The 21974-nt window shown below is 37.7% G+C and overlaps 1 protein-coding gene across 1 annotated transcript; it reads right to left on the reverse strand.

The window, feature by feature from the left end:
• Nucleotides 1–12923: 12923 nt before the first annotated feature.
• CENPW (centromere protein W) lies at nt 12924–20095 on the reverse strand. The gene is made up of 3 exons (XM_062632364.1): nt 19877–20095; nt 15103–15216; nt 12924–13453 (listed from the first exon to the last, which is right to left on the reverse strand). Exons 1-3 carry the CDS (start codon nt 19964–19966, stop codon nt 13427–13429), a joined length of 231 nt encoding a protein of 76 aa, XP_062488348.1. The 5' UTR covers nt 19967–20095; the 3' UTR covers nt 12924–13426.
• Between the last annotated feature and the right edge of the window lie 1879 nt (nt 20096–21974).

Here is a 21974-nt window from a genome sequence, read left to right on the forward strand (position 1 = left end):
TTTGGATGTGTGGGAGACAGGGTAAAGTCAGTAATTTCAGTCAAACCCTTTCCACTGAGTTTGCAATGATTCTGGTTTGGACACATTCTGGATTTTCTCAATAATATTAAATAATAACATAGAATAGAACTCTTCCCTTCATAAATAGCCAGTCATCATAGTTAGAAATTCAGAAAAATCAAACCTGATCAAGACTTTTTGGAGAAGGAGTAAACATAATGTCTGCTGCTTCGTCTGAGAAGGCGAGAAAGGAAAGGGGAACTATGAAGACTGTCCAGCCTAATGTTTCTGGGGTAGATAAGGGAAGCTTTGAAACTGTTCTACCACATTCTGGATGGCAATTGAACTCAAAACACCATTCAGCAGATGAGAGTAACTACAGCAATGGCAGCTCATAACTCATCCTGTCCTAGGACCTTTGATGTGGGAAAACAGAATGAGATGGCACAGATCTGGTTGTCTGCCATGACCAGAATTTAACTTTCTTTGTTGATGGGGTGACGTACGAGGACCTGAATGAGCTAGAGAAGTAGATCAAATATCTTTCACTTTACTATGCATAGCAGAGAGCCTTTGGGACTTGTGAATCTCCATTTGAACTCCTCTTGCTCTTCCTTCAGTTCAGATGCTTGCAATTCTCAGCTATGAGAATGAAAACACAAGACTGGGGTCTGAGGCTGTATTCTTGCCAGGACTGACATTCACAGGGATGGCTAGACATGTCTTCTTACAAGTACAGGTAGAAGAGTACCCATATATGTGTGTGTTAGCATATATGTGTGTGTGTGTGAAAATTTCACTTTCTCTCCTATATAGGTTATAATATTAATGGATTTTAAAATAATATTCTGGAAGAACTCTTCAGCGGTGTTTCTTGGTAGAAATGGTTCTCTGGATATTTTGCTTTTGAAAATTTTCTGGGTTAAGAATTGTCATTCTGACACACAGAGACCAAATTAGTTGAAAAGGTAATGCACTAAACCCTTATCAAATCACAGGTGTATGCTGCTGCAAAAATGGCTATATAAAATCTTAGGAAATAAAAAAAAAAAAAAAAGTTTTTTTCCCCTTGACATTAACTTAAGTAGTTTATTTTATACGGCTTGTGATATGCTTTCATAAAATACAGTGAAGACTTTAAAATGCATTAATTTTGCTTTACATGAAAGAACTGTGTGATCTTGGACAAAATGATTGGTATAAAAAAATTTAATAACACTTAAGTTTCTGGTGATTTATGCTTTCTGAGGAATCCAGCAAACTAACAAGGGGACCCAAGTATATGTTTGTAGACTATGTCATTTTCAATTTATTAACAAGCAGGAAGCAAGAGAAAAAGGATTATATGTTCTCCTTCCTCCAGCCTCTTTCAGGAAGGCAGACTCCAAAAATGGCTGGAAAAGTTCCAGAAGAGGAGTTTTGTGTCTCTCTGAATTTGGGATGAAGCAACTGGCAGGGCTCTGTGCCAAAAAGGTGTTGGCTGCCATCATGATTGTACCCAATGTGGGCTTAGAACAGGACAGTGTTTCTATTTATTTTCAGTTGTTTTCTTACTCCTTCTTTTGAAGAAATTCTTATAAAAACATTTATCTTGTCATCATGTGTAAATTATGTAGTATATTTTCAGTATTAGAGGGTTATGTCCACTCCACTGTGGGTTATATATCAAGATTCCTGCAGCTGTTCTGAAAAGTATTTTACTCTGAAGATACTCCAAAGTTCTGGTTGACTTGAATTTGGAATAAGGATTTTGCCATTATACGCTTTATGAGAGGGAGACTGGTAAATGTCTGGACTTTGGAACTGACTTTGTGATATTTGGACTGCACATACACATCATGTGGTGAATTAGCATGTGGTGTTCTTATGCAAACAATAAAAACAAAACAAAGAAAGAATTAAAAGTGCATTTAAGAAAATGAGTTTCAGCATATGACTAAAACAATCCCATAACTGCAAGAACTTTGTGGTAAAGGTACATATTTGCCAAAAATATCTGCTAGTGTGGAAGCCCAGTATTCAAACCCCTCAATTTAGCACTAAGCACAGATGCTGTTACTTAGTTAACATCGAGTATCATAGAAAAATTAAGTGAGGTCTAGAGACTGCGCTTCAGAGCAAGATGCAGTAGTCAAACTTACTGGGGTAAAATCTCCCTCCCGTTTTCAGCAATATAGACCACTTTGTATGACTTCAGAGTCATCAGCCTAAATGGGGAAAAGTTGGCCCAGAATGTACCTAAAGACAAAAAAAAAAAAAATAAAATAAAAAAATATGTCAACGATCTTAAAAAGTAAAAATGATGGACATCACAAAAAGTTCAGCCAACAAGTTCTTTATCCCAGCCAATTGATAAGTTCCTTTTGGCAACTGCAATACCCAGTCAGCTGAGCCCCTAAGAAAATGTAATGCTTAAATGCAGTGACAAGAATGGCTTTTATTATTGGAGACAAAGATACACAATTCTACATTTTTAATACTGATCTCTGAAATGTTAATAACTTTTGCTTTTTACCTCAGTTGAACTAAGATTTGGATCCTACTGCAGAACAGATAAACAGAAAATAGCTTGCCCATCTAAATCATAACTGACAGCATAGTATCATAAAGAACTAATTGTCTGCAAATTTTTAGTAGTTGGCTTCCTTTCAGATCAAAGGGCTTCAGTTCTTAGAACCACTTATATTGGAGATTACATTTGTTCTTCCTGGACTTTTCCTAAGGGGAAGGGTTTTCCCCAATGCAATTGGTCAAATCTTTCATCTACTACTTGTGTACTACTACCATAAAAAGAACTTCAGTAAGGCTGTATTATCTGTTACGCTTACACACTTCTGCAGCTAGAATTGATCAATTACTGTGAAATATTTTCCGCAAGTGTAAATTCAGATTTTGCAAAAGATACATTTATTTCAGCTTAGCTTTTGCAAAGTTAATGATATGAAGTTTATCATCAGGAATATGGATTTAAGCACTTTAATCATACATTAGAAATTTTTTACTGAAAGGCATGTTTACATCTGTCCTCTGAAAGCTTCCAGCTAAGAATTATGCATACGTTCAGTCAGGACAAAGAAACATAACACGCAAACTAACTGGCTGATTACAGGCTGCTGCCTTTCAAATGGTAACCGCGAAAACAGATGGCTGATCAGTGAGCTAAAAACCAAGACTCACTAAAAATATTCAACAAACAAGTCTGAATGGTGAATACACTTGAAGAAACTGAATTACTCATGAATGATTTATGGTAAAGAAGGAAATTTTTGTGTATTATCTGCTCAAAAAAGTTTTAAGAGTACTGCAAGCTTCAAGAAAACATTTAAATAAGATACATTTGCTATTGAAAAGTAATATAATTAAAATGAGATCTTTCTGGAAAACACAAATGTATCACCAAGTATTGTGTTGAGAAAAAAAAAATATACCTAGAAAAACATGTATTAAGAGAACACAAATTCTGTAACCTACAGCAAGTCTATCATAGCAGCAGTTACCGGGTTGTACATGATGGATGGGTAGAACTGCATCTTATCTGCGTAGTGCTAGAGCTTGAATCTTCACAATTAGATTCTCTGCTGGCTTCATACGAGCTCAAGCAAGACTGGAAAAAGAATACATTAAACTAGTAGCATAAAGGTACAGTTTCAAACCGGTTTAGGAAGTCTGGAAAAAAAAAACAACCTGCTTCCCTCTAAATCACTTACCTTCTGCAATGTTTTTGTTATTAGAACTCCAACAGTTAACAAGGTAGTAAGAACCTTGCTTCTTACCATAAGGAAAATAGCAGAATAACCTGCCCCAGTTTAATCTTTCATAAGCAGCAGAATTTATTATGTTTCCTATCAACTGAGCCTTGGCCTTGAAAACTGAGGTATACATATTTATATGAATAAAAACCTCTGGAAACAGAGAACAATTGTGACACTGCAATTCAGAAACATTCCCATGCTGGCTGCTCCACTTACATGCTGAGCAACTCTAGGAGAAAACATTTTTATGTGTTTCTTTATATCCCCAGGAATGTCCTCCTCCAACAGTTCACATGTCTCTGGTGTAGATTAGTTATGGACCTTTCATGCTGATGAAGTAATCCCCTTAATGTACTATACACCATAGGATATCCTCCTCCTCTGTTTCATGTCCTGACATTCCTAAAGGTCAGGAAAGTGTTTCATGTGGTGCTAGACCCTATCTAAATGGGAAGTTACAAGAAGAGACTAAACTTTATTTTTCTCTGAGTTCCTACAGATAGTACAAATCTAGGTAAAAAAGGACTGAGAGTGCATCTTGTATTAAAAGTACAGTCATAGTTTTGCCCAAAATTTGATATGCATCCCTAAAGATTTAATTCCAATAGAGTGATTGGTAAACAAAGTGGTACTGATATAGTAAGATGAGATCCATATCGTAACTGCTAAGAAGTTTACTCATAGAAAATGTAGACTTCACATCAAACAGTAACAGCATAAAAATAATTTATGTTGAATGCAAAAATTACTGCCCTAAACACATGACTTTTATTAAAAGTATACTTCCTCTGTAACAGCGGCATGTAAAAATTAAATTAACTCAGAAATAAAGATATTTTGTTACACAAATTATGTCTCAAACACGGTCCACATTTCTTTTCAAGAGGGATGCAGACAAGAGTTAAACTTACTAAGCTCTAAAAATATTATACACAAGTTTTTTAACAAACATTATAATTTTACACAAAATTAGCAAAATAAAACAAAAAAGTTTATATTTCAAAAGTGTTTCTTTACTGTTAGGAGTATTTTGATTGTTTAAGCAATAACTTCATGTCAATTTTTTAACAAACTGATAGTAGTTTTAAAGATCAGTTGCAGTACAGCTTTAAACATTCAGCTTCTAATTTTTAGAAGTTTTTTCAAAAGAATATGTATTTCTCAGAGAAAAAAATATAATGAAACAAAGTATTTTCAATTAACAATAAACACTGAAGAAATTAAATTGTCTTTGTTCATGTTTACTTTGGATCTGATGCTTTCTTCTTTCTTGCTAACAAGAAGAGGAAAAAAAAATCTTTTTGTGTTGGTTTGTTGCTGGTTTGCTTTCTTTTTTGTTTTTTTTTTTTGGTTTTGTTTTTTTTTTCCTGACAATGACAGCATATTTCCACAATTTTTAAGCAAAAGCATAGCATTGCTAACAGAGGTTCATCTTGTGAATTGTCTCTCCAAAGGATCATCTAAGTTTGATAAGGAACATGAAGTATTTGCTTCACCTACTCTTTTCACTATTTAAAGCCCAGTACCTGTTGATATTACTGATTAGATTCCAGTGTAAATGTTCTGCAACATTGCGATCATCCTCTCCTCTCCCCTCCCCTCCCTCCCTCCCTCTCTTCCCTTCAGTATTGAAGGGCTGGAAAAAGAGAAACTGAAAATACTGGCAAGAAACTCTGCTTAGTTTTGAAAATTAAGACTATTAGGAATGTTATGGAAACTGGAAGACACCTCTGGGATACAAGTCATAATTGGATTTTCATGCTTGAATAAAGGAATATGATATCAAATATTTAGCAAGAAAAACTTTAAAACATCTATTAGCCTCCTTAGCTGGCAAAAAAAAAAAAAATCCCCAAACAAAACAACAAAACAAAAGCCTGGAAAAAAAAATTAAAATAATCCAACAAAAATCCTCTCCATTCTCAACTGGAGAGTAGCCTGATATTTTAAACTGATGGTTCTTAAGGGAATAAAGCATAGCTCCAGGTAGTCTAAGTTCCATCTGGAGTTTTATTCATTAGAAAATACCGAGAGTTTCTGAACTGCAGAAAAAAATATTAAAAAATTAAATTTCTTAAAAGTTTATACATAAAATCCAGTACTTGCAGATGTGGAGAGAAGGTCTTTACACATCATAACAAGCATTTTAAACTACAGTTAGTAGAGACAAAATAATACGTTTTTCGTAAATCACCAGATTTCTAAAACATCATTTTAGAGACACGCTGCCTTCTGCTTCAGCAGAAATTTCACCAAAAAGAGAGCCACAAGAAGAGTTTTCATTAGAAGAAAGGCATATCCAGCTTATCCCATCCTCTTCCTTGTGAGAGAAAGTGGGCAAGCAAGAAGTAGGAAAAAAACATGTTAGCAGAATTATCCAAGGTACAATTCATGTCAATACATGAATGTTTGTTTTGGAGAAGTTCAGTGTAATTAAGCATCCATTCTACCCAAGTAAAGATGATTTGGAAAGGTGTATTCTTTTTATTTCCAGGAAAACCTTGCAAAGGATGCTAGGTTCACAAAAATAATATGCCAAAGTAAAACTGCTGTGCTTGCACACATCCTGTGTTTTTAATATTGCCTATTCTTCCAACTTTTGGCTAAAGCTGCATTGACAGCTAGCTGTTTAGCAAACAAGAAAAGTTCAACATAAGGCACAGTAGAGTGAACAATAAAATCAACAACAAAGTTTGTGTTTGTACGCACAAAATTATCGTTCAATTAACACCTTCTCAAGCCAGTAAGTTATGCCATACCTTGTTGAGACTTAACTTCAAAAACTGCAGTCAACAAAAAGTATCATTAAAGGCTGGGCCCTACTTTCACAGCCCCACAACGTTTCTGTTTGTGTTACATATATACAGAAATATTAATAGGGAAAAGGAAGGAAGAAATGATATTTCAGAAATCTTGTGTAAGGACTACTATCTCCTATGCTTGGTTTATCCCTGAATACAAGTGTTTTTGGGGAACATTTAATATTTGAATTTTACTCACAATTTAGGATAAACTAAAGCAAATTAATTAAAATACTATATATTAATGTCCATAAAAGCGCAGAAAAACTTACAGGTACAGTTAAAAAGGGCTAGAAAATTCTCCACGTCAGACCTGCTATAGAATCATGAGGAAAGATACCAAAGCCATTCCAGTACTGATGTCCAAAGAAATTCTCCCAGGACGTTATGCAAAAGGCAGTGTGTCTCCCAGGGGCTGGATATTTCCCCAAAGCACACCCATGGCTAGCAGGAGAGCACAAGCCAACAGAGCCACAATAGCTGAGACCAGAAGCATCATATCCTGCCTAGACTTTTAAGACTGAAGCTTTCTTCTTTACAGCTATCTTCTGAGAGAGTGGATTCAAACTCATTTCAGATCATTTGTATGCAAGACATTGTATAAATCTGAAATAATACCAGTGATGGGGCTAGATTCTGTTTTTTTTCCTATCTGGAACCTTTCTTAGCCAACTGTTCCTTTTCTCAGTCCCATTTTATAAACTTCAGTCAAAGAGAGGAAGAGAAAGCTGCACCTAGTTGTTGATGGCTCCTTTGAAGCTTTTTCCTTAAATTCTCTTGAATTCAGTATATGTTTCAAAGCCAACAGACTGCTGAAGAATTCTTGCGCTAACTACAGTGCCTAATCATCAAGTTAACCATTTTTGGTAACTTTCCCTTCTTTCCACTAAAAAACAAACACCACCCCTTCCACATGACCCCTACCCCCCTCCACCCCCCAAAAAAGCAACCCAAAACTAAAAAAAAACACAAATCAACCCCCAAAAACCCATGAGCTCTGCATGATTCTGCATGAGTTCCATGATTCTGCAGCCACTTCTATATATATATTTATATATATATAAGCCCTGAGGAGAAGGACTTGGGGGTGTTGGCTGATGAGAAGCTCAACATGAGCCAGCTTCAGTGAGTGGTTCCAGCCCAGGCGGCCAACCACACCCTGGGCTGCATCAAAAGGAGTGTGGCCAGCAGGTCAAGGGAGGTGATTCTTTCCCTTTATATTACTCTCATGAGGCCCACCTGTAGTATTGTGGTCAGCTCTGGGGCCCCCAACACAAGAGGGACATAGACCTGCTTGAGTGAATCCAGATGAGTGAATCACAAAGCTGATCAGAGGACTGGAGCTCTTCTCCTATGAGACGGGCTGAGAGAGTTGGGCTTGTTCAGCGTGGAGAAGAGAAGGTTCTGGGAAAACCTTACAGAAGCCTTCCAGTGGCCCCATCCCTGGCAGTGTTCAGGGCCAGGTTGGATGGGGCTTTGCAACCTGGTCTAGTGAAAAGTGTCCCGGCCCATGGCAGGGAAAAACTTAAGCTGAACTTAAGGTTGAACAGACGTAGCACTAACTTCATCAGAAAAAGCTTTAGAAGAGGACTGTTACCGAGACTATATGAAAACTACTGCCCTCTTCTTGCAAACCCAGCCCTTTAAATTTGCCAGGTATAGGAACCCACAATTACACTTCAACATGAAAAACGAATTGTGAAACTATAGAAGCACAGAAGGTTGGTCAGACAATCACTATGCCGTGTGCTCACCCTTCCCTTTTCCTTACTGCTCCCACCATTTTTATTATTTTTTTTTAATTAAGGTCTTTCTTTAACTCATTTACTCACTTTTAATTGTGAAACAGCCTTCAGAAATCAGCAATATTTAAACAGCTGACCGATTCTTGACACAACAGTGTACGCACAGTTTTCTCTGGAGAGTGAAAACAAACTAAATAATAATGAATTTAAACATGTTTAAACCACAATCAGTGCATTAACTTTAACTTTTACTCTCCGGGTACCCTCCAACAGCTCAGACTAGAGGCTTCCTTGTACTAAGATTTCAGCTGTGCAAGAGAGCTATTAAAGCTGGCTTACATGTTACTTAAATGTTTTCCTAATCTGGTCTATTTATAAAACTTGAGTAAATCTCATTAAAACTGATTTCAGTTATATAATCCGATCTGTGTGTACTTACCTGAAGTTAAACAAACTAAAAAATTCACATTAGGCTGTCAATTTCAGAGGTTAGACCAAACACAATTACACCAGTCTACACCTTATATAAGGGGTTAGAATCTCCAGCTAATACAACCCTATTTCTTACTACATATATTTGGAAGAGTTTGAACTTTATAATTTTTTATTCAGGATATTTTCAATTGCCAATGTATCTCTCTCTGTTTTTACACACTTAGGAAGCAAAATAGGAGTGTCTGTTTCTGTAGAGCCTGACTGACCTAGTGCTAGGAGGTTAAGGGCAAGCCATTCCTGTAGGAAGTGCCCCTGGTTTTATTTAACTGCTGCAATCACATTATTACCCAGTAGTAAGGCTGTGTCTACATTTCTTTTGTAAACGAGAAGTAATTTTAGGGCTGTTTAGGCATTTTTCTACGCTCTACCAAGTTCTCAATGCACTCAAATTATTCCCCCAGGAAAATGACCTTCTCAGTATGAAACTTGATCTTACGGGTATCAAATAACCTGAAAAGATCTTTCAGAGGTTTGGTCAGGATAACGTTAATAACCCAGCTCATGGGAGAATATTATGTACCACAGCCTGTGTGAATTTGATGAATGTGGACTGCAAAGAAACTGACATAACCCCAACATTGTTCACCAAACAGTAAATGAATGAATTCCAGCTGACTACATCTGCAGAACTACGATCTGTCAGGTAGGGAGACTCGTCACCAACTTCCTCAAAAAGTTGCAATTCTGTATTTAGCACAACAAAAATGTTGTCAGCATCTTCTCACCCTAGAACCGAAACTACTCAAACATGTAAGGAATTTGTTCTATTATGCTTTTTAGCACACACAATTAGATTACCAGCAGCTGCAAGTACAATACCCTTAAAAGTATCAAGGAATCTATATTCCAATATACAGAGAGAGCACTTTGAACTGAAAAACAACTACAACCAGCACTTTGAAACACTGAAGAACTTAAATTTTATATATAGCTTGCAGCTCTGGAAAAGAGAATTTTACTGTAACTAGCATTTTTATTTGAAATATAAGTCACACCTTCTAAATATATATTCATAATCATAAGTCACCTCAAACCCCTATGTATTTAGGAGTTACAATGCCCTATCATTAGTTGTTCTATGCTGATAAAAGCCTAATGGAATGCCAAGTCAGCAATTCAACCAACACAAACTATATATTTTATAGTTAATGTTGCTATATGAGAAATGTCCTAATCAAAAACCTCCTATATAACACTGCCCGCAGAACATACCAGTTTCTAAAAATGAGGCTATGCTGTACAACTACAGGGCCTATAACTAAGAAAGCTATCTGATGCTGAAACATCGAGCTTTTGAAGAAAAAGAAATCTTCAGGATCTATCAAAGCCTTACATGTCTTTTACCCTCTCAACATGGATCAGCTTTTTTGGGGTGAATGGTTTTTTTTTAAATATTAATCATCCTACAGGTGTCAGCAGTGCAGGACTGTTAGAAACAAAAATATCTGGAAGTGTCACAGCCTACAGTACACTTTTGAGTAGGAAAACCCAGAATATATTCTTTAACAGAAAGTTACCGCAAGAAAGAAAGACACAGTTTCTGCTCTATCCCCACCTTATGGCTAGAAAAAGAACTGCCCTATTGCAGCATACATACTTCTGAATATTTTGCCTTTATTGCATCACTATAACCAGAGAATATTTACTATCTGCATTATGCACCTTAAGATGCTTTTTAGCTGTGTTTAACTGTGCACTCCTCTATATACAAGCACAATGAAACTCCAAGGCATAAATGTCATCCCTAGCTCCTCTGATGATTTCCTGAATCAAAACAGCAAACTTAATGATTCAACATAACTTTAGATTCAAATAGAACAGTAAGTATTTGGGCCCTAACCCATAAAAGTATAGAAGTTCAGATATTCCTGTTGACTATTTCAGGAGTTGAACAGCCAGATCTCTCCCTAGATCTAACTTTCACTGATACACGATTCTTAACAGTCACACATTTTAAAAATACTTTTAAACCTAATAATCAGATTATTTATACCACTCAGGAATATTACACTTACATGCCCTACAAACCAAAAGTATTTATGAATCTAGTTTTAAACCTTTAACAACTACTTTCTCCCTTCATTTATCCTGCAAGCAAAATGCTACAATGAGAGCTAAAATAGTGTATACTCCTCATGAGAGGACTTAGTCAAGTTGGCAAATAGCAGGTTCTCTCCCATCAGTCACTCTATACATAAGAGGAAACAAAAGTAGCAGCAGCACCACCCTACAAATGAAAACACAGTTTTCCCTCATCATCACCCACTTACCAATAAATACTTTTCTTCTCTTTTTGTGCCTTAATCACCTGTGATGCCACTCAATGGCCCAGAGACTAACATCAGCTACATGAAAAACCAAAACCCAAGACAAGGACCACCTGAATTTTTCCACATTCTTCTTTTTTCTCCATTTTGACTTTTCCCTCTTTCTTGATGGTCATACTGAAAGGGTATACATGAAATGGAAGGCCATACATGAAATGGAAGAACACGGGGAAAGCTGCAAAAAGAAGGGAGAAGGGAAAAACTGGATAACGTCTTAGTGAGCCTTTAATTTTTTAGGCCGTCTATCCCACTTTCCTGAGGAAATGAAGAATCATAATTGTATTGTCTCTGAGCACCTCTCCTTCCTAAAATCTCTTAACCCTTTAAAATGAGAGGAAATTCTATAGTGAGTCAATAGTCTCAATGATTTCCAAACACTAAATTTCTCCAGGTTTCATGAAACAGTTGAGTAGATGAGACGTCTTATTAATGCATCAGCATGACTCTTCTCTCAATAATTCCTGCCTTTTCCTCCTAATGGCAAAGTATCAACACAGGAATTCAAATAAGAGAACTCAACTTCATTAGGCCTTCTACCACAGATCTACTTTAAAAAGACATTTTCCAGAACTATATGCTTTGATGTTTAGTCATTAAATATTCAATAACAGCAAACCGGAAGTGCTCATGGGTATTTAGACAACATTCTGTAAGGAGTTTTGGCTTTAAAAACCCAGTAAGGATTACTGGTTAGAGAAGAGACTCTATGTATACCCATCAAGGAGTACAAAAGAGCTGACAAACATGAATTATAATTAACCTTATGGTGAACATTCAAGAAAATACTAGAAAAATGTAATAGCATTGTATATTTCTGAATGCTTAACCACAGTATATCAACCACCCTTATTTTCCATAAACATTTATTTAAAGTTTAAGAGAGAAACCTGAACACTTGGCAAACCATTTGGGTCTTCTGAGTACCTGTCTGCTTCAGCTATTATAAAACATTCACAAGACAGGGCACATTCTGACTCAAACTTCTCAGAGCTTAAGAAAAAAAAAAAAAGCACCTTCTTAACCATGAATGCAGGCCAAAACCACCGTACAAAATATTTTAAAAGGAGACGGGTGCCTGGTTTAACCCTTCCTTGCCTCCATTCCCCAATGCTATCTGATCATCCATCTACTACATGAGAACAAGAACATTCTACTAAGCTCAGAGCAGATCTTGCTCTTAGGAAAATCAAAAAAGCATAACTCGTACTGGACATCAAAACAAGTTCCAAAAAAGCTACGGCACTCAAACAACTGTACAATGAGGAAAGGTATATGGTTATACAGGACTATAAGAAAATATTTCAAGAAAATGCAACAAAACATTTATAACAAAGGAAAAATCTAGTGTTGCAATAACAACACTATTATTGTTGTTAGATCATGGACAGTAATTACACAGAAATATACATATCTATTCAGATCTTCTTATTCCTGAGAATATAATTCGGATTATTTAATCCAAATATCCTCTACACATGCACGTTCTCTGCTTTCTTTGTGGATTCCAAGAGAAGAAAACACAGAACAAGGAATCTAGTCAACCTTACAAGAAGCAGACTGAACTAAGCCCTGTGAGTTAAGTAAAGCAGAGGAGTCATCCTTGCTTTCTGCATGTCGTAAAAGGATGACTTTTACCAGGTTGTACAGGATTTTTAAAAGTATGTGGACATGATATGAAATTTGAAGTTGTGGCATTGCTCCAGTTTCCTTAGACTACAAAAATATTTAAAACGCAATCTTTTTTTTACTGAATTTCTAGAATATGCTCAGTAACATGTTAAACAAATTGGACTACTCAATACATAATGTTTTTAGAAGTTCTTTATTTTAAGAATAGCTCACTGTGCATATGAAAGATCAGCTACCACATAATCCATAAAACTTTATTATCAATTTAAACTCTGATATAAAACTACATCTTTATCAAAAGATTTATTAAGCAAAGTGTTCAACAACTGTTTTAAAACATTATAAACAGAACATGATTTTAATTTTAGAAATTATTTTATATACCATACATTTCCAGTCTTCTGACAAGTTAGGATGACATTCGGAGCAGGGAGGAAGTAGCTTGGCATGTTTGCCAACTTATCTTCACTATTTGTGAATCAAGCGTCAAACGCGTTGTAACACTGTTAAAATTATTTTCTTTTTTAAGAAACAACAAGAAACTCAGAGTCAGGAGATAAACATCAATAAAACTATATATATACTTCCACAATTGCAAAAGCTGGGTCACAGGATCTCGCATCAGTAAGGAAAAAAAAAAAGTTAAAGCAGGCTTTGAAATTCCAGGGGTCTGTTTTCTAGCCTCTGCTTCTCTTTAAAATAGCCTGCAAAAAGAAAAAAGTATATTTATCACTGCTTTTATCACTACAATCCAGGCAGCAGTAAGAGACCCAAAATGCTAGGCTACTCAGACCAAAGATTCACCCAGCCAAACAGTTTGTTTCCAAGAGCAGAGTCACCAAGAGTAAAAGTCTAGTGAAAAAGTTATAAATAAAGCAAAACCATATAGAAAAATGCCATATCAGAAAGTATTTTGTTTTTAAATAGAACATTCACAACCAAGGATTCAAATGAATGCTGAGAAATGGCAATGGTGTTCTCAAGCCCTCAGCAGATTCCTGGAAGCTCTCAACTATTGGACCTAGGGGGAAAAAAAAAAAATTAAAAAAAAATGCAATTATACAACTAATTTGTGCTCATATTTTGTTTGTAATGTTTTATTTCTTTCTATATCAAGAGTGCCTAGACCCCTGAAAGGACATCTTTTGGTTTGGAGTTTAAGTTGTAAAATGAACTTCAAAGCCCAAGTGGGACCCATTTAAGTGTTAAAAATACTTAAATACAGACAGCTTTGCTTTTCTTCTCATCTTAAAAAATAAATAAATAAATGGAGCACAAAAATGTTCAAATGCTATTAAGACTGTAGTTAAAAAGAAATTACAAATGCTAAGATTCCAACTTTAACAGTCACTTGGCTTCCCTACACATCCTGTATGTATTTCTGTTACTATAGTAATAGAAAGTATCAAACTGGACATTTCACCAGGGGGAAAAAAGTACTGAAGATAAACAGAAGCCACAGGACCCAAATATCAGATAACATAGAGTTTTATTCTTCCAGTTTACCCAGCAGTAGTAGGTAGCTAAACAGATAAATTAAAGAGACTGAGTTCCTTCATGAAACCTAACTAAAGCAGACATATCCTAGTGAGTGAAATGAGCTACAGAATACAAAAGGATTTCAGTCATACTTTGACACTACTCTAATTATTTCTAGAGAAAGCGGCATAACACCTTCCTCTTTCCCTTCTTTTGCACGTACACAAACCTTACCCACCTCTGTAATGCAGAAGATTTCTCCTTCACAGATACTCATACAGCAATTTGTTATGCTGAACCACCCATACAGCAATCCACAGTTTAGTCCTCCCCAAAGAAGATTCCCCAAAGAATCTGTTTCTTCAAGTAGTACCCATACAATGCTGCAAGAATCCACTTCAAACATCTTTTAGACTAAGCAGTAAGAACTGAAGGTGTAAGAAAGATATTTGAACCTCTCTGAACTATTTCTCACTTATCCCATAAAGTTTCATTTACGTTACTGAAGTTAAGACAGCATGCTTCCTTGATATAGTGACATCTGAAATAAAGATCCTCCAAATTTAGAATTTGCGCCTGTTCCCTGGGCTTTCAGCCCACAGATGCTTGCTGGTAGACTACTGCATAGACTTACCTGCATATTGAAATGATGAATTTAAACTTGGAATAATCAAGAAAAATGAGGCTATATTTAATAGGGAAGGACAGTTAATCCGGTATCTTGGTAACACTGAATTATGCCAAGGATGGATTAAAGAACATTACATTTCTGCAGGTTGGGAAAAACATGCCTAACACAGAAAGCTTTTGTATATGATGTCATAATGCATTTTACATGAAACAAAAAAGAAAAATATTAGAAATCTTCTATTACCTTTGCTGCAAATACAATGTGCTCAGGATTAATTATTCTACTTCTGTTCTGAAAAGCATTTGTCCTGGCTTCTTCTGCTAGACGACGGAGAAACATCAAGAAGTTCAAATACACCTTTAAAAGAGGGAAGAAAAAAAAAACACACCAACCCTCAAGAACGATTCAAACTGTTTAAGCACAGTTTGTTTTTTCATAGGTTCATTGTTTGAGACAGAGATTTGCATATTAGACTGCTTCCAAATTCCTGAAAAGTATACTCAGGAAAACAAAGTAACACTCATATCAAGACTTAATAAATTCTCAAGACATTCCTTACTGCAAGACTCTTGTAAATACTATTTAAATTTAGTATACTTAGATGATGGAAGAGCTCTAGATACAATTACACAAACAATAATTGATCTAAACAGAAATCCAATCTGATTTTTACTGCAGTTTTTTTATAACGAAATGTAACATAAATATCAGACAATAAGGAGCTCTTTTGCTTACTAGTAAATATGGTCAGCTTTCAGTGACTACAACAGCCAGGCTTTTAATGAACAGCAAATTCATCTCTGCCTTATCACCAAATGGGACTACAGACAAGTTCAAGGACTTCTACCCCTTTCGAGCGTGAAGTAGCATTGACATAAATTTCTTCAGAACAAGAAATTTTCTGCTGTCAGGTTTCATCTATTTTTTCCCAACTCATAATTGACTTAACCTTTTTACATGAAAAGAACTGGTAGGGCAGTATTTCATTCAATACAGAATGCTGTTCTGCTAGTACAGAAGCAGCAAAAATTTTAACAGGGAGGAACTGCTCCAACTTGGACTAAAACTGCCAGCCAAAAGCACCCGTGTGTAATAAGGGACCTCTAGCATTATACAGACATTATGTGAACTATTTTAACAGTCCAACCTGAAAACCGGTAATTGGAACTTTTCTAAATTGAACTTTCACACAATATTAACTTTGCTATGTAAGGTGTACAAAAATACTTCAATCAAGAGTTCAAAAATACTACCGAAACACATGAAACTTTTATTTATATAAATTAGGTGATATTCTGCCATACCTGAACTGCAAAGCCTAGAAAGATACATGGAAAGTTACAAGTTACGGTTTATGGGAAATACTTTGGCAGTGGGTTTGCAGCACAAAGAATCTGTTAGAGGATAAGTATTTCAGTGTTCAGATGACAAGCAATTTAGTTTGTTGTTTTTTTTAATCTCTTGAACTAAATGAAGCCAGAGTGCAATAGATAAATGTACATAATATTTGGCATTGTTTGGAAGCATCTACTTACACAAAAAACAGACGTTCCTGCAGATCTATTTAGTAAAACATCAAAGCCGTTTTTAAACTAGTCTTTCGTTACCCACACAGAAATAACCTCCGACAGAATCAAACAGTGGCACTAAAATAGTATTCAACTTTAGAATTCTCATTATTAGACTTAACAACATGGAGGCTAGATTTCTGGAAACAAGCTGGGGAAAAAGAGGGAGACGGAACAAAAGCTTCCATACTTGCAAGTTCTCCTGCAAAGTCACCTGAAGACAAGTGTTAATTTTAAAACTGCCTTTAAAAACTGCATCTTCTCTCAGAATCACTGTACCTTTACTTATTTTCAAAGTGAATTACTGCATGTGGAGAAGCTTCCCCTGAACTCTTATAGTCACGTAACTAAATTCAGAACATTCCACAATAGAGTACATGCATTAATAAATATTCCAGATTATCCAAGGCAATTGAGAAAGACTAATGAAAGGCAAAATGACTGAAAAACATGAACAGCACAGTTAGTGACAAGTACTTAAGTGATAACGCATTTGTTTAGACACTGCTTTACTACGTATTACATTATTGTCCCTCTGCATAAAATTCAAGAATAGTTTTCAAATATTTGTGAGACACCTTACAGAACAGAATGCTCATATCCCATAAAAGAAAGGTAGTAAACCTCTAAGAATATATGCAAAAACTCACAACACTGCTCACAGAGCAACTTGCATACACCTGTTCAATAGAACTAATGAACAGTAAGATCCGTAATTTTGTTTTGCTGCTATAACTTCAGAAAAATTCTTTAAAGTGATATTTTGCCTTCAATGTACACTTATTTGGCATTTTCTGACGGTAAAGAAAAAAAAGGGGGGGAGGGTAGTAATTCAATGCTATACTTTAAGCTTTTTCTGAAATGGAAATACAAACCTGCCTTTCTAGCATGGAACAAGCAGCTGAGTCTGATGAAATTTGTTAGTTACACTGTGCACAGAAAAAGATGTTAACACATAGGAAACAGATTCTGATAAAGCTTCAAATTTCAAGAAGAGACTTGATCAAAAGAATCTGGGAAGTGAAAAAGAAACTCCATTCAGACGATCACCAAAATTGTCTGAATTCTTAGGTCTTTCAAACTTTTCAATAATGTCATGTAAGAAGACACTGATTTAAAAAAATCAGGAAAAATACTCGCTGAAGGTCAGGAAAAGGAAAAGCTCACTGTACTGGCTGAGTACCACTGCAGATTTAAACGTAATGCACAGATCATTCAGAAAGTTAGCACAGAAACTTCCCTGCAGAAGACACAAGCACTTTGCCCAAAACATAAATGGGTTTGTCGTGTTAAGACAGCTACTACGTAAGTTTCTAAAGTATAGAATCTAATAGTTCTTACAAGGTTTTAGGGAATAACAGAGACATTAAAAAAGACACTCCAAAAAAATGTTACTTGTCTAACTACAGGACTACAATCCCCCCCCCCCCCTTTTTTTTTATGAAGCAGAACTCCTGTTATATTGATTATCTATTCATAGAGAGATAAAGAGCTGTTAGCCACACACCTAGTTGAAGAACATCACAGATAATCACCACCCGTGGACATTCCTGTTTAAGGTAAAATAAAAAAAGCTAATCCTCCTAAGAGCAAATGCCATTTAACTTGACATCACCAGAAGAGAGAATCTAAACCTCCTCCACATTGTTAGAATTCATTCTTATCCTTTGTGTTGGAAAGAATATTTACATAGCCATACTTTAAGCTAGATCAAATTGCTGTTGTTTGTTAATTTCAGTCTCTTCAATTCACTGATTGTCTTTGTGGCCCATAGAACACCATGACAAAGACACAGATGAGATGGAACATCCCTCCAAATCTTGGCTATTGGTTCCCACTCAGCCTTTTTCAGGCAGCTATGCTACTTTGAAGCCAAATTAACATCACCACGGAAATACAGATCAACTGTTACTAATGACTACAAAAAAATTTATTAATGATTGAACAAATAAAGTTTGATTAGTTAACTACTGCATTCCAGAATAAGCTTTGAGTGGGTCTCCGCAAGGGGCCAGCTCCTCAGTCCATAAAATGCAGATAGCAAAAGCAGTAATGAGAGATCATGTTTTTATTAGAACAACCATAAAACTATGCTTTGTTTACATTCAAATGTAAATCCTCTCATGCAAATATTATATTAATTTATATTAATCTCATTAGGTATTTTTAAATTTTGTATATTTACGTTTAGCTTCATATATCCAGTTACCAACCTTTATGATGCTGCAAGACACAACTTCTATATACATATGAAACGTGGACTTACAATTCAAGTCAGAGACCATATTCGTATATGGTATGCACTAATGCTCCAAGAATCACATGCACTTGAAAACAAAAGGGCATGACATTCATGTAAGTTAACCCTATTAAGTCACTTCAGAGAATATTTTTTTATGCACAAATATTATTTTCTTTTCAATATGGCAGCTATCACAAGCTCTCCTGAAGTCAGGTTTTCTTGCTGCACTCACATAATATTTGACAAACCCTTCCTGTGCCACAGATCCCTTATTGCAGGTTAGAAGGAATCTAACCTTGTTGCCTTAAGTCTTATGAAACTTGTTCAATATGGTTCTGCTATCCCTACACTTTTATGGCAGCTGTTTTTAAATCTTGAACAGGATCCTGACACCTCACTTCTTTATTAGATTACTAACAAGATTTGCCATTACTTAATTTTGGACAGAGATTATTAGATAGCCATTTACAAAGATATGACCAATCTAGATGCTTTAACAGCTCATTAACTGTTACTATGTTGTCATCTGCTGTTGTCCAGTTGATTCATTTCTGTGTATTTGAACTCCTAAACACCTACATGTTACAACCACATAATCCAAATTCCTATTTCTCAGCCTGCCTACATCAAACTCCTTGAGCCTCAGGGCGTACACACAGTGACACAACATCTATGCATCAGGCTGTTCCTGAATCCCCAGACTGTCAGAAAACTGCAATCACTACTCATTAGTCTTTTACTAATGAACTGTATTCTCCCCGCAAACTTTGCCTCCCCTCTGCCTGTAGGTCACTGGGGAAACACAAATTGCAGTAACTTGACATCCCACTTCTCCCAGTAACTCCAAAGCAGTCCAGCGTGCACAATCCATCGGTCCGTATCATCCAAGCGATAAAACATTTACGGACTAACTGTTCCACATTAGGGACACCTGCACCATAGCAACCTGAGTAACTGCTCCCGGCCGCGCGCCACGACCCCAGGCTCCCCGGGAGAGGCAGCGCTCATGAAGCCGGAGGATTCATCCCTTCAGCTCACCGCGCTGCCTGAGCGGCTGGGGACCGCAGCCGGCTGCTTGGTGCAGGCGCTGTCCCCGGCCCGTGCCCGCAGAAGGCAGGCTAGAGGCTGCAGGGCCAGCACCGAGTGGCTAAGCGGCCCGCACCAACCCCAGGCCGCGCACCCGGCGCCCGCCCCTCTGCTTCCTCACCAGCAGGTCGGCGCATGTCGACAGGCGAAACCCCGGCTTCTCGTTCTTCAGCAGCTTCCGCAAAGCGCAGCGGGGCGCCGTACGCCCCATCCTACTCCCGCGGGCGCCGCCGACAACGGGCCCAACGGGTCCCGCCCAACCGTCCCCCGCCGTTCGAATCCACCGCCCTGGCGCAGGCGCGCGCACACCGTGACGCACTTCCCATCGGCAGCGAGCGGTGCCGCCCCCAGAGAGCCGTCCGCGTCCCGCCCGGCCGCCGGCACGGGAGAGGCGCTGCCATGTTTCCATGGAAACCGCGTTAAACCGCGGCAGTTCCACTCTGTGCCAAAGCGGGTGGGCTGCGGCGGAGAAAGCGGAGAGGGACATGCGCTTGCCGCTCGGCCGTCTCCCTGCCAGGCCGTCTCCCTGCCCGGCCGTCTCCCTGCCCGGCCGTCTCCGGGCACGCCGGCAGCAAGCGGTCGCAGACGGCAGCTCTGCTGAGCCCCTCGAGTGCTCTGGGTCTGGCCCTCGGCCCCAGCAGCGCTGCCGCGACACTACTACGGCGGTAGCCGGCTCCAAAGCTGCGCCGTGGGCGTGGGGCGAGACGAGCTTCTCAGTTTTATAAACAGGCCCCGGCTGGACAATTGCGGCAGCCGTTCTCGGCAGCAGCTGCATGTCACTCGGCTTCCCCCTGTAAGCTAGCTGAAACGCGGTTTTAGCGCTTTAACGTTTTACCATCCGGGACAAGAAGAAAAACGGACGTGGTAGTTTCCTGGCTGCCTTTACCCAGCCTTCAGACTTGCCTGCTGCTCCCTGCAGAGGTGTCCCGAAACAGTGGGAATGTGGCACTGGTCAGAGGCACTGGCGTGGTGCTGCCTAAAAAAGCCTCAGGCCAAGAGACCTGTGGATTTTAAACTGGCAAGTGTCTCCCAAGTGTCTTCTTTGCTGCAGAAGTCGAGGGAGTTGTATAACACAATTTTTCTCTCCTTAATTGCCTTTTGTGACCCTGCTGGGAGATGTGACACCAAATGACCTAGCCAGGGTAGGCTGCATGATGGGGAGCCTAATTGGTGCCATAAACCTACATTGAAATGACCCTAGAGTGATAGTCTTGTGCTGCACTTAAATCCGGGTAAAACATTGCACTAGTACAAGTATGGTATTAACTTAATCGTACACAGAAGCACACACTCGTTCTGAAATCAACCACCTCTTTAAAGTGTCATCCTCTCTCTAGCATCTGTCCCTACAACTTCTATTTTGGCTGACGGATGCTGCTGACTGAATTGCAGGTTTCCCCACAGAGGGGCCCCTGTAGCTTGGCATTCTCAGTGTATTTGAACTGTGTGTTGGAGAGGGGGTCAGGATTTCATACTGAGGTATGGGTTTTCTCAGCATATTTATTAGTTTTTTGTTTTCTTTGGCCTATGGGATGTTTGCAAATATGAATGTTAATGAGCTAAATATGTTCTCTTAATATATTCAAAATGATCAGCATCCAGATATGCATCAGTTTTGTTGATGTTCTTAAATCTGTATGATTTGGTATTTTAGTTGATTTTGTGAAATGCACAAAATGTAGTCCAAATAGAAGTATGCTATCTGACAGCAGGAGAGAATTTAAAATTTGCCAGTTCTTCATACTCTGTCACATATTTGAAAATCTTGCCTTGTTCTTTCAGCTGACTGTTGCCATTAATCAGCAGCAGCAATGCAGATCTTGAAAAATCAGGGTCTTAGCATTTTTTCTGTGCATGTATAAGCACACTAAAACATAGGGGTTTTTTTCTGCAGTTTAATAATAATCACAGTTAATGGCTGAGCAGCACTGCTAGAAGTAAACATTTGGGGGGTTTCAGTTAACTAAATGGCTATGATTCAGGAGCTACACAGGGTCATATACTGTAATGTTCATAATATACAACTAGAAACTTGCATTGGGATCAACAATAATTCATCATGTCAACAGATTCAAATCTACAGCTGGGATAAATCAGTAGTTCCACTGGACCTTTAGCTGAGAACTGGGCCTTGCAATCTCACACTGTCTGTGGTATGGCAAACTGTGAGTTGCAAAGTACCTCCAGTATAGGTCTGAAACTATTAAAATATATCACAC

The sequence above is a fragment of the Pezoporus occidentalis genome, unplaced genomic scaffold, assembly GCF_034315485.1.
Source record: "Pezoporus occidentalis ecotype Australia unplaced genomic scaffold, CSIRO_AGI_Poc_V1 ctg39, whole genome shotgun sequence".
Classification (NCBI taxonomy): Eukaryota; Metazoa; Chordata; class Aves; order Psittaciformes; family Psittacidae; genus Pezoporus; species Pezoporus occidentalis.